This window comes from Pygoscelis adeliae, unplaced genomic scaffold (assembly GCF_000699105.1).
Source record: "Pygoscelis adeliae isolate BGI_AS28 unplaced genomic scaffold, ASM69910v1 Scaffold190, whole genome shotgun sequence".
Taxonomy (NCBI): Eukaryota; Metazoa; Chordata; class Aves; order Sphenisciformes; family Spheniscidae; genus Pygoscelis; species Pygoscelis adeliae.
The window spans coordinates 704,856-718,115 of NW_008823922.1; the positions used below are offsets into that span (position 1 = coordinate 704,856).

General features: G+C 37.6%; 1 protein-coding gene across 2 annotated transcripts in view; it reads left to right on the top strand.

The window, feature by feature from the left end:
- Positions 1 to 10,994, top strand: part of PANK1 (pantothenate kinase 1) — a 49,267-nt gene extending 38,273 nt beyond the window's left edge. For both annotated transcript variants that reach the window (XM_009320134.1, XM_009320144.1), the window contains 5 exons: positions 717 to 970; positions 3,225 to 3,401; positions 3,808 to 3,931; positions 8,721 to 8,846; positions 9,471 to 10,994. In XM_009320134.1, the coding sequence (XP_009318409.1) occupies positions 717 to 970; positions 3,225 to 3,401; positions 3,808 to 3,931; positions 8,721 to 8,846; positions 9,471 to 9,530 (741 nt within the window). In that variant the 3' untranslated portion in view covers positions 9,531 to 10,994. The remainder of the gene's footprint in view (positions 1 to 716; positions 971 to 3,224; positions 3,402 to 3,807; positions 3,932 to 8,720; positions 8,847 to 9,470) is intronic.
- Positions 10,995 to 13,260: the final 2,266 nt, after the last annotated feature.

Consider the following 13,260-nt stretch of genomic DNA (forward strand, 5'->3'; position numbering starts at 1 on the left):
GACAATATTTTTGTTTGGGTTTTTTAATATTGTTTTTCACCAAACATTGGGAATACCCTATTTTTCATGAGGCATTTTAAAGTGCTTATTAAAATTTAAAGAAATAGCTCTCTCAGATTACTGGTGACATATACTAAAAAAATGCAAGTCTTTTAAGCATAATCCACTGCATATTTAATACAGATTAACATAAGCATGTGCACTTTGTAAGGCTTTAACTATCTTGTTCTTTAAGTGAAGTTTCTTGATCTTAACGCTTCTATTGACTATTTCATTAAATTGCTGGGAAATGTAGTTGGATGATGACTTAAAGCGCTTTGCATCCTGAGGACTGCTGCTGTGCAGGCGTGTGTCAGCTACTGTCCAAAAGCTGCAGAATGCAGCTCCCCTTGGGATGGGGATGAGGGGAAAGAAATTTATTGCTTCAGAATACTGAGGGGGGGAAATGTTTCCTGCTTGCAGAGCAGGAAATATCTCAAAGGCAAAGGAACTAAATGACATTACTGCGCAGCACATCATTGTTTTGGGAGGTACCCATTGTCGGGCAGATAGCAAACTGCTTTTATTTTGGACTTCATGCTTAGGCAGATCTTTGTACTGTTTAAATAGCATAATGTGTTACTACTAAAGTGATCAAAGCAGAGCCTTTTGTCCTTCTCAGGGTTGTATTACACTGGGAGATGTTTGTTTATTAATTTATTGTTGTTGTTTTCCAGATTGCTGATCTACAACTCCATAAACTGGATGAATTGGACTGTTTGATCCAGGGCCTCCTTTATGTTGATTCTGTTGGTTTCAATGGCCAACCAGAGTGCTATTATTTTGAAAATCCTACAGATCCTGAACAGTGCCAGAAAAAGCCTTACTGCCTTGATAATCCATATCCTATGCTGCTGGTTAACATAGGCTCAGGGGTCAGCATTCTAGCTGTGTATTCTAAGGACAACTATAAGAGAGTCACAGGATCCAGGTAAATTTAATTCTATGTTCTTTTAATTATATTTTCTTTTCTCCTGAATAATGGAACAGATAGAACCAGACAGTGTGACTAGTAGGTGCAGCCCCAAATTGTGCTTGTCTTCCTATTTCTTTTAAAAGCCCACCAGTAGCAAGGCTGGAAATATCCTAGGATTCCTTCAGAGGGGGAGTCTACATCAGGGAAACCACTGATCCATTCAACTTTAGAGCTGCCTTAGTCTCTTCTTGGTGTTCTTACCTACTTCTTATCCCTTGCTGTGAATTACCAAAGTAAAGCTGTCCCAGTAAATGAATCTTCTCTCCCCTGCTTTGATCCCCCAGAACAGCCAGAGCAGTGAAATAAAAACGTCTGGGCTAAACAAAAACCTCTTGCTTAGTAGTTAGGATGTATCCAGGATATAGGAAAACTTTGTAGAATTACCTGCTACTACTGGATTTTGGCAGAGGAATCTCACTAGATGTCTTGTTTCCTTACTGATTGTACTAGTCTTTGGACCATGCTGGTAAATCAAGGAATGCCAGCGTGTAACGAATAGAATCTGATTACTTTGTCCTCAGCGTGATTTCAGCCTGGGTTAGCTAGTGCTCTCTGAAATGATTTGTAGGGTACAGCTGAGTTGAAATGGTCTCTGGCCTATGTTCAGTAGGAGATTTAGATGTGACTGCTCTGTTTAGGAATTCAGGAGTTCAGTAGTGTGGATGGAGAATTTTGTTCTCAAGGCCAAAAAACAGCCTGAGGCATGTTTAAGTTTACTGTATAGATGTGGCAACAGTGCTTACTTACAGGAAATCACTTTAGTTACAAATGTGTACATTCAGAACTAGTAGTAAAAATACCAATAAATCTATCCCGCTTTTTCCTCATACGTGCCAAATAAATTGATATATACTTCATTTTCAGTAATCTTAAAAACAAAACCACTGCCAAACCAGAAACCTAAAAAAATCCCCTTCCAAAACAACAACCAAAGAAGCTTTTTGGATTTGCTATAGTTCTTTCCAAAGCTGCATTCTGTTCTTCAGTGCAAAGTTTCTCCTGTATACTGCACATGACTGCGTATGTGTCTTCTGTTGCCTTATCTAGAGCATATCTTTGCCACAGTGGTAGCCATGAGCCATTCTTCTGTATACAATACAGATGAACGCAAGTTGAATGGAAAAGGTATTGGTTTTCTTGCAATTCTGCTTGTTTTTCAGGCGTAGCCCTTTTGATATCTGTAGATGTGCTTCTGATCCTTTCCACTGTGAAAGGAAAAACGTGACTGCAGTGGGTTGCTGACTTGTTATAGATGATGAAATCAATACTGTCTTGTGGATGGTGTGCAGAGCTTCCTACTGTTCAGATACTGAATATATTACAGTGCTGCTAGATGTGTTCTGAAAAACTTGCCTAATAATCCAAGAGCACTGACTGAACGGTGTTCCTGTCTGACCTCCTGTGCTTTTTTGTGAAGTGCAAGTGTGGTGTCTCACTGATCCTCTTGTTTACAGTGGCTCCGATCGGTGTGACTGCAATCAGTGCAAATAAGCTAACTTTCTCAAGGGTTAAGAAAGAACGAGGAAGGATGTAGAGGTTTGTAAGTTGAAGTTCATGTCTGTGAAGACTGAAGAGTCCAAAGTAGAATTTTAATGAAATGAGTTAGCAACGTGTTATGCACAGTCAAATACTCCCTGCTAAATTTATATAGTCACTAAATATTGTACTTGAGCCCGTGCAAGATATTAAAGTGGCTGCTCCTTGCTCAGAGTTCTTTGGAGGGCTGAGACATTCAGGGCTGATGCTTGCCTTGCTGTGAACCGGAACCAACCAGACTGCTTCCCGCCATGGGCTAGGGGGACAAGATCTGTCTTGGCTGCCTGCCCCTGCATAGATATTTAGCTTTGATCACTGACTTAAGTGATCTCCTGGCTAATTATTCTTGCACAAGGAAAACTTGCTAGAGTGCTACAAATAGCAAACTGACACCTGTGGTGTTGGATTAGACCTTATTCTCAGCTAACCCTTTATTTAGCATCATTTATGCTATTTAAATATTAAAGAGTTAAGAGTGGTTCAGTTAAAACCATGCTGGATGACATTTGTGTTAAATAGAAACTCAATTTAGGGTGCCTGTCTTCGCTTCTCTGAGGGAGGAGTTGCAAGATATAGTTGGTAGCTGTATAGACCGTGTTGAAACCGGGAGTCTGAAGAGCTGTGGTAAAAGCTGGTTCAAGCTGCTGGTCTGAAGGAACTGTGCTTTTTCTAGTCTTGGAGGAGGAACGTTCCTGGGCCTGTGCTGTCTGCTGACTGGCTGCGAGACGTTTGAAGAAGCACTAGAAATGGCCGCAAAAGGCGACAGCACCAATGTGGATAAGCTGGTGAAAGATATTTATGGAGGAGACTATGAGCGGTTTGGCCTTCAAGGGTCTGCTGTAGCCTCAAGGTACGTATTAACTGAGCTGTTTTTAAGGAGTTCCTTGGGAAATTTACTGTGCATGCTGAACTGAGTGCGTAATCCCTGGACTATGCACTATGTCCATGTGGAAATGTCACTCTGAGTGCATCATGTGGTCTGTCCTTGGATCTCTCACCTACTTCTTACTCTTTTTTTTTTTAAACAGGTATAAGCAATGCTTGATGTAGTTTGCTTCCATTTAAATTACAGTTTTTTAGAAGAAGTGTCTTTGCTCATGTTCTGCCTTTCCAATGAGAGCCCTTTTCACATGTTCAAATCTGTCTCAAATCGATGGATATCAAATCCGAGCAAAGCTTATTAAATGATAAAATTTCTAAAGGCTTTTAGCGCTCTGAAATAACTCGTATTAAAAGGAATAATCTTCCTTACACAGCTTTGGCCATATGATGAGTAAAGAAAAGAGAGATTCCATCAGTAAAGAGGACTTGGCCAGAGCTACTTTGGTCACCATCACCAACAACATAGGTTCTATTGCTCGCATGTGTGCATTGAATGAGGTAAGACAGCTTATTTACTATAAGCTTAAAACCTTTAGAAACAACGTAGTAAGATTATCGAATACAAAAATGCAAATTGCTGGTATAGTAGGTGTGTAACTGGCCTTGGTAAATATGCATATATTTAACGTTGGGTCCTAACTCTTGTGATGTGCATTATGTGTATGCTTTGATGCAAAGTGTAAGGTACTTTAAGCTTCAAAGGTAGGGAAGAGGGGAGGAAAGTTGACTGTAAAGATCTCCTTGAACCATTGATGCCTAGAGCTGTTCGGTTGCTCTCAAGCTGTAATATGTAGATATTGACACCTTTGTAATCCAAATTGATACTCTCCATTACCTCGTAGTTATTAACAGATCTTACTATACCATGACAGATTTTTTTTTTAAATAGTATCTTGCTTGGCTTGTTTCCATAGCATGATGGGTTCAAACTGTGTATCGTGTTAAATGTTTTGATAGATATAAGATCCATTGTATTGGGTCAGAGAGAAGAAAAATATAGTTCATTATCCTGCCTCAAACTCCTATCAGATGCTTGTTACATTCTTTTCTTTAGGCATGATAACTATGGATGGATTGATCCATTCATACACCTTTCCAGCTTCCAGCAGTTTAAAAAAACCCCAAAACCCTGGACATCTAGACACTTGTTTTGAGCTGCAAATCGCTTCCTTTACTGTTACATGGTAGCTAATCTCTTTTGTCTGCTATCAATGAATTTATCTAATATTTTTTTAATACATTAATGTTTTTTAGCTCCACAGCATTCTGTGGTTAGAAGTGCTGCTTTTTTTTTATCAACAACACACCCACACACCCGCAAAAAAAACCCCAACAAAAGAAAACCAAAAAACTCACCAAACTGCCATCTGATTACTTTATTGGGTCCTATCTAGCTTTTTGCATTATGAGAAATAGCAAATAATTCATCACTGGTGCTTTTGGTGGGTTTTGTTTTTTAATAAAGCTTTACCACATCTCTCTCTTGGTCTTTCCAAGACAGAAAGTCCTAATACTTAGTCTCCTCTCCTAAAAAAGACACTCTGTCTCTCTTCTACTGTTTCATTTTGTCTTTTTAATCTTTTTATGGTTCTAATCTTGAGATCGAATGATCAGATCTTCATGCAGTATACAGAGTGTGGTTGCACAATGAATTTTTGTAATGGTATATTGATAAATTTCGTGTTCTGAGTTCCTTTACTAACAGTTCTTAATATTTTATTTTTGTGAGCATGGAGCTCATTTTTTTTAGAAACCATCCACAGTCCCTCCACGGTCTTTCTTGAGTGGTGGTGGCTAATTTGGAGCCTATCATTGTGTCTGAATACTGAAGTCTCTCTCTCTTCCCTCTTCCATTTGTGTAATTTCATTTTTTTAAATTTAAACTTCATCTGTCACTTTATTCCTCAGTCACTCAGTGCAAGTCTCTTCAGCATTGCTATGCTGTTCATTTTTTATTCTGACTCTCCTGAATAACTTTGTATGCCAATAAATGTTATGTTTGTTGCTAATATTCCTTTCTAGAGCACTTTTAAAGTATGTTGAACAGCACAAGTCTCAGTGTATGGCCCTATCAAATACCACTGACAACCTCCCTTCATCGTCAAAAGTGGCTACAGACATTATTTCTTTTGCGATTTGACTCTTTCAGTCAGGATGATTCTCGTTCAGTGTTCTCTTTGCTTTCAGCTTCTTTACAGTGTTGCCTTGTGGCATGGAGTTCAAGCAGCATTGTACAGGGCTATCAAAGCATGGAGAGTTGCGGCAGGGAACCATGTGCGATGCATTCAGAGGAGGAAATAGGCTACTAATGAAACTAACGCTTCTGAGTCATTGTGAAGAAGTTCCTAACATCTTTGTTTTGTGGGCAGGCTTACTAAAAAACTGGACACGATCCACAGAATTTTGTGGAGGAATGTGGATTGATGTGTGAAGTATTCTTCATTTCCCAGACAATGTCAAAGTAGAATTTCTCCAACAGAACTAAATTTATTTTGTAGCTTTAGAAGAAAAAAAAAACCCTTCATTTAGTACCTTTACATACTATTAAAAAAGATTTCAGACATGATATATCATTGCAAGTCAGCTAATCTCCAGATAGCTTGCTCTCAGGGTAAAAAAGTAATGCTGTCGTTCTGCTAAATAATCTAGACACTTAAATTGCCTTTGGGAGATACAGCTCTGACTTTCACTAAGCTTCACGAATGAAATGCCCAAATAAGAGCTTAAAAGAAGTTGAAGATGATATATTGTTTTGTGTATGAGTTTGTATGTATTAGATTAGGGATATGGTGAAGCTCACTTCTAGGTTCTTTGACAAAATCTGTTTATGCCCTGAAGCATGAGTTTGGTAAGTTTGGGGAGGTTTTCCCCCCTGCCCCCCCCCATGATTGCAGCTTTAATACTGTGTTGAAAATGACTTGCATGTGTGCAAGAAAAAAATGAGGCTGGGGAATAAATGAAATATTCTGTCTGCAGAACTTCAAAGCAAAGTTTGCTTGCACAAAGTTGGCAGTAGGGTAGAAAAATTCCATAGTCTGGAACCATTTGGCTACACATCATTTGAAACAGTCTGTCCTAGGCACAGCAGAACTGCATAAAGGAAACCAGTCTCCCTGGTTTATACTTTTACTACTAGCAGAACATGTAAGTTGCATCTGAACAAGGCTTCTTGCAAAAATATGTGCACAATTTTTTTTATTGCATCTTTGCTATAGATTCCCATATTCAATTAAATTGGCAAATGTGCATATACTATATATACTGTATTGAAGCTATACTATAGCTTTCTACTGCAGGGTAGTTGAACAATTTAGCAAGACCCCACGGAGTGGAAGAGTGCATGTCTTTTCCAGGATGTTGTAATTTGGTTAGCTTAAGTAAGCATTTCATCACCATCCCTTCATCAGTTTAGGACTTCTGTCTTTCAGCTTTGAATGTTTCAGCAGTGAACAATTTAAAAGTAAGCTGGCAAGACTCCCTTAAGAGATAAAAGTAGCATTTCTTCATTTTCCGACTCCTGAAAAATGCTAAAGCTGTTTTTAGTTCAGTTCAAAAATCTAGGAAACTTTACATCTTTAACATAATTTTTAACCTTGTCAAGTCAAGGAATGCTGAAAAATAAAATTGATATGAACTTTGCATGTTGATATACACTCCGCTATTCCAGTAGATATGACTAGTATTTTTAGATTTAAAATTTTCAGTAATTTTCATACTCAGTGTTAGATACTACTTGCTTGAATTTCTGGTAACAAGTAGCTTCGTGTGTATGTTCAGAAAAAATAAAAAAAAACAATTTCATTAAAATGAAATTCAAATGTAGATTCTAATCCATTTGATGGTATTGCATTACAGGAAATTAATTAGTTACATGTTTGTTCCTCCTTTGTCAGAAATTACTTCAGAGACAAAACTGCCTTGTCAGAGGGTGCAAAGTGCTCTTGGCCATGTTTAATAGCAGCCTTTTGAAATTTGAGAAGTTCTTGTTTTCAGCCATATAAATTCCTAGGAATGAGTATGAATGCATGCTGAGGTAACTGCAGAGTCTAAGGGGATAGATGACTATAAACCTGAATTATTTAAATAAAGTTTGTGTTGATGTGTTTGGTTTGAGGACAATCAGGCATGTAACTCAGTCATCAGAGACTGGATAAATGAATTATTGCATCTGGGTATCAGCACTCTCCAATACTGATTATTCAGGTGAGGTTGTTCTCTGGTATGTCACATGCACAGTACTGGACACGACAAAACTGCGGTCTGTAGCAAAGTAATTGCTGCAGAACCAAGTGTTGGGCTTTATAGAGCTGTATGACTTTAGAGAGGTCACACTTGGTAACTCTAGCCTCTATGCAGATTTTTGCTGGTAACTTTCAGCAGAGGACTCTTGAAGATACGTTTCTAGGGCTCCTTCAAGACTCCTGTAAAAGCTTGTGTCTGCAGGATTTGGCCTCCTACTGCATCTTCTAGACCAATTCTAGTGTATGGTGAACATCATATGGTACACCGATTGAAAATGCAAGTGCATTATTGTGCATAACAGGCAAAACTGGGCTTGGTAAGATAGTTACGGGCATTGTTTAAGCACCAGAACTGTTGCTTACGTGCACTGATGCGCACACAAGTAAGGATAGCGTGTGGCTTTCTCACTGACAGCATAATGCTGATTGTTCAAAAATCAAGCTTCTATATGAAAACTGAATTTGTGAGCTTTGAAACAAAGGAATACCATACGTGTCAAGTATCATGTTGGCCATCTTTTGTTTGCTTTTTGAAAATGGAACCACAGTCCAGATAATAGATAATGAAAGATGCTTCTTCCCATCTCTAACATAATCCTTCTCAGATACACTTCAGAGGTTCTCCATCTGGATTTAATAATCATAGTGATCTCTGAAAAGTTGCTTCATTTAACAAGTGGGGGGAAAAGATGTCTTCAGTGCAGTCACATCATATACAATTTAAAAAAAAAAAACAAAACCAAACCCCCCAAAAAACAACAATCGACTCATAATCCTGTTCATGTTGGGAAGGTCCTGGGCTTTTAAGCAAATATTCACTATCTGTGATATCAGCCTCTCACTTTCTTTGGAATAACACTTCTTTTTTTTTTTTTTCTTTTTTTCCTTGCTGCAATTATTTTTTTTTTTTTACTTTTCAGTCTGGAGAATTTAAATGTAACCCAAAATTCCCATTTAACTTTATAGAGGAGGCAGAACTACGTGTTCAATGAGGCAAATAATGTAGCTGAATATAACTTTTGCTGGTCTGCTTTTCAATTTTACAGAATATCGACAAGGTGGTATTTGTTGGCAACTTTCTCAGAATTAATATGATTTCTATGAAGGTGCTAGCATATGCTATGGATTATTGGTCCAAGGGACAGCTGAAAGCTCTGTTTTTGGAACATGAGGTAAAGAAATATATGTTGAACTTCTATTTGTAAGTACAAAAATCTTGTGGTTCTTGACTTGGTGAAGTTAAAAGGGAGAATTTCAATGCCATTCCTTTGAAGTGAATGCACAAACTAAGTTCTGCATAAATATAATTTCATTACAAATTCATTTGAAAATATCCCGTGTTAACTCCCTGGCTTGATCACTAATCTTGTGGTATTTGTTGCTAAACGCCGCAAATCTTATTTTTGCTTTCTGACCCTAATACCAACAATGTTCATTTGCGTGGTCTGGTATATAAACCTCAGCTAGAATTAATTTTTGTAAGCATAATTTTGAGGTGACTGTCAGATGAATGTTCGTAATGGAAACTGCCGTGCCTCAGTACAGCATCATTATAGTTGTTCTGTAATTTCTTCTTTTTTGACAGTTTTGGCTGTGTAAGATTTCTCCCAGTATAAGGTCCTTTCTTGGACCTAAACAAGATCATGTTAAATCATAATTCAGATGTAGCAAATACTTGGCACAGCAGGGCTAATCTTATAAGAAAGGTCTTTTACTTGCCTGAACAGAACTGAAGACTTTACATGCTCATGCTTTTGATTGGTTTTGTTTTGCTTTTGCCTTTGCCTTGTTTAAAGGGTTATTTTGGAGCTGTTGGGGCTCTTCTAGAATTGCTCAAAATGACAGATGACCAGTGATGAAGCTGTCTGAAGAGATTCCTACTGCAGATGCTGCTGGAGAAGAGTGAAAGCCACTACAAGGATGGAAATGAAGCCATTATGGTAGTTCTACCTGCTGGATTTGTAAATAATTTAAAATCCTTTTAGCTGATCTTTAACTTCTGGGTTTTGAGCTTCTACTTCAGAATTCATACTGGGAATAACAAGATTTTTTTTTTCTGTACACTGTATTTTTTAGGGGAAAAATGTGCAAAGTGGCCAAACATCCAGATTTTATGGATTTATTTTAAAAAGTGGATACTGTTTAATGTAGGACCTGTGATATGAGGCATCTGCTTTTCTTCTGGGGTTTACTGATTAGTGTGGTAATTTTAACTTCATTTAGTAATCACTCTAGGAGATTTTTTTATCTTATTTTCATGACGTTTCATGATTTGTTCTTGGTTTCAAATGAAACTACAAAGCTGATGCATTTTACTGTGAAAACTAGTCATTGATTTTTTTTTTTTTTGCCTTTCCTTTCCTCATTAGATGAGACACTTTTTTATTTAACACCCCCCCACCCCCCAAAAAAAAAGATACAACCTTTCTGTGACTACATGGGTTTCTTGGCAAGACTGCGAGAAAACTTGGCAGGGGGGTTAAGACTGTAATTTTTCAGCAGTCGTGACTTGCAACAGGAACAGACCGCTAACTAGTTTTGCAGGACTAATTCTCCTCTATATTAAAAATTTTAAACAAGATGCGAACTAAAATTCTAGTTATTGGCTTAACACTAAAATGAAATCCTGTTTCTGTTGAAAATCTCTGATCTGTATGAAGAGTTCTGTAGTACAGATGTTATTTATATGGTACATACTTGGCGTTAGATGACAAAGGGAGGAGATTTGTTTTCATTTCTTTGAAGACTTTTCTGTAGTCTGGAATTTTTAACTTGATCTTAATCAAAAACAACTGATAGCTGCATTATTCAAAGCCCAGTTTCTAAAATTAGAAAAATACTGACTAATGTATTTTCTGGTTTTAAACTAATGTTAACTTTCCCTCCAGGACACTAAGATTTGAGTGTTTATTCCAATACAGTATTTTCTACCTTTTTTTTTATTTGTGGACCTCTCTAGATTTTTTTTTTCCAGTTGAATTGAGACCCCTTTGAAATCTATGTACTTAGGTTGTTGCATAGCATGTATAAACTTGCTTTTCTTAGACACCATGAGGGCTCACAAATCAGAGGCTGAAAAACAGTCCATAAAATATTTTGTCTTGCAAAACTGTATGTGATGTCACATAATGTAAAGGGCTCATCAGAGGGACAGTATAAAATTCAGACACATGTATTATCCAAGATCTTTTTGGAAGGGGCTTTATTTCACTTTTTTAATAGTAATTAATTTCCATATCTCCCAAATGTTGAAATAAATTAATATTAACCGAAGTGTTAACTTGTCTGATGGAAATAAAGACCACTACTGTTTTGACGGTTTTAATGTATCTGTGGAATTCATTTCTTGAAATCAATTATATGAAATACATAACACCGTTTTGTGACACACGTGACTAGTTATTTCCATGATAATTCTTTGGTTCTTGATGGCTTTTTACTCTTTGTTACATTGCTTTGGTCTTTGCAGCTTTCTGCCTGCTTGAAGCTGACCTTTTCCTGGACTGTAAACTACAACGTGAGACAATTAGCACGTTGTAGTTGATATCTCATGTAATACTGAGCTTGAGATAAGTGGGGATAGTTCTGCTCAGTGCCTCTTAATTTTTCACGAACAAAATGAAACTTTCATTACGTTTATTTGCTAAGTTTTGCCTGCAACTAAAGATTGGCTTATATGTTGGGTTTTTTTAAGGAAGACTTCAGAATGTTAAGAGGTAACTGCACTTCTTATGATAAACCGTAGAGGGAAGCATAACATCGACAATATAAATATGCTTTGCTAAAGCAGTGGAGCTCGGGGAAACTTGTGGGGTGGATTTGTTTGTTTCAGAAAAAGATTCCATCTTTTTCTCCATGGTCAATTTTTGAAGGGAGTTTGATATGGGAACATGTATCACTTGAGTGTTCTTGCATTCTTAGCATTTATAGTTACGTGAAGGAAGAAAAAAAGAAAATAGCACTTCCTTTATGATTAAAATCCTCTAGTCCTCAAAAAAAAAAAAAAAATTGAAACCGTAGCGAGTCATTCAGGAAAATACATATTGACTATGAAAGATGCACAAATTGAGGCTGTGTGGTTGAAGAAGGAAAGTGCAATTCTGGTAGCCCTAATATTAGCTGTAAGATTCCAGGGACTGCCAGTTAAGTTGATCACAGCAGTTCTAAGAGAAGCACAAGGTAAACCTTTAACTTCAAAATGCTGATTTGAAATTTAAAATGCTTCATAGGTAAGTTGCCATAGTTAAGACTGGGAAAAAAAAATACCCTGAAGTACATACTACACAAATGAGTACGTTTGGTTGGGAAAAATATTAACAAACTAAATTAATAGGATGGAGAGTTATGAGAAGTCACTAAGTAGGAGAAATTAGAGGAGGTCGGTGTAAGAGGAAAATGACATTGTAAGTTAAATTCTTCCTTTCCTGAGGGAGAAAAGCCTACTGCAAAAATATTTGTTACCTTGAAACCTACAGTTGACTTTTTTTCTCCTTCCCCACCAGTGCCATCATATGAATCTGCTAATACTGCAACTTGCTGCTTCACCTTTAGGCTTTGCCTGCCTTTGCTAATCCCAACTTTTGTTTTCCTCCCATGTACCTCCTCCATAATTAAGGTAATGGACAAATGACAGTGTGATTGATTTCTAGCACTGTTCCGATATTTTTGCCATAGAGGGGAGCACTTCGGGGCTGTTCTAAGAGCATCGCTGTTGTCTTGAATTTTTTCTGGTTATGTTTTGTATCCAGTTGCTGTCTACAGTCATCTGATGGGAGGGTTCTTTGTCCCACTTCCTCCTCCAGAGGTATCTAAAGAGTCTGAAAACAGTTCAAGAGTGTTACTTGACTATATAGATGAACCTTTACTATATATAACTGGTACAGACTGGAAGTTTGAGCAAGCAAAGCTCTGTTGCACTGCTATGGAAGAGTTGTATCAAGAACCTAGAAATACCCAGATCCTTGGATCTTTTTGTTTTGAGAATGGTGAGGGTGAAGGAGCAGAATTCCCTAAGGAAGATCAGTGAGTTTGCAGATTTAGTATGTATTCAAAGTACTTGTTTTGGTATAAATAGATGAGGTCTCTTAATGAGCTAGGCTGTGTTAATCTAGCTTCTCCTTCTGAAACGTTCAGGTAATTACTGAGGTAAATTGGAGCAGAAGGAGTGGAATTCCTTGCTTTCAGTTGTGATGGCTCGTGCCAAGTTCTGCTTCTTTTGGACTTGAACACTTGTTTTTGTTGAAACACATGCTACTCTCCTCATTCTCTCCCCCCTGCCGAGAAACCCCAGTTTTTAATGGTTTTCACAGACAGTCTAATTACATCACGTAGGAAGAAGGGTCTATGTTTTAAAGTAAAGTTTTTGGACTAAATTCTTGGGGAAAAATTGCTAATGCTGGCTGAAGAGTAAGAGACGACTAAGATACAGTATTTACTTGATCAGATTTGATAGAGAAGACTAGCGTGGGGTGTGTGGGGGCAGTACAAGAATCTGACTTTGAGGACAAGTGGGGTGTTGGCAGTGCATTCCAACCTCAGCAAAGGTGTCCTGGTGTTTCACTGTTATCAGCGCTTATGTTCCCGTTA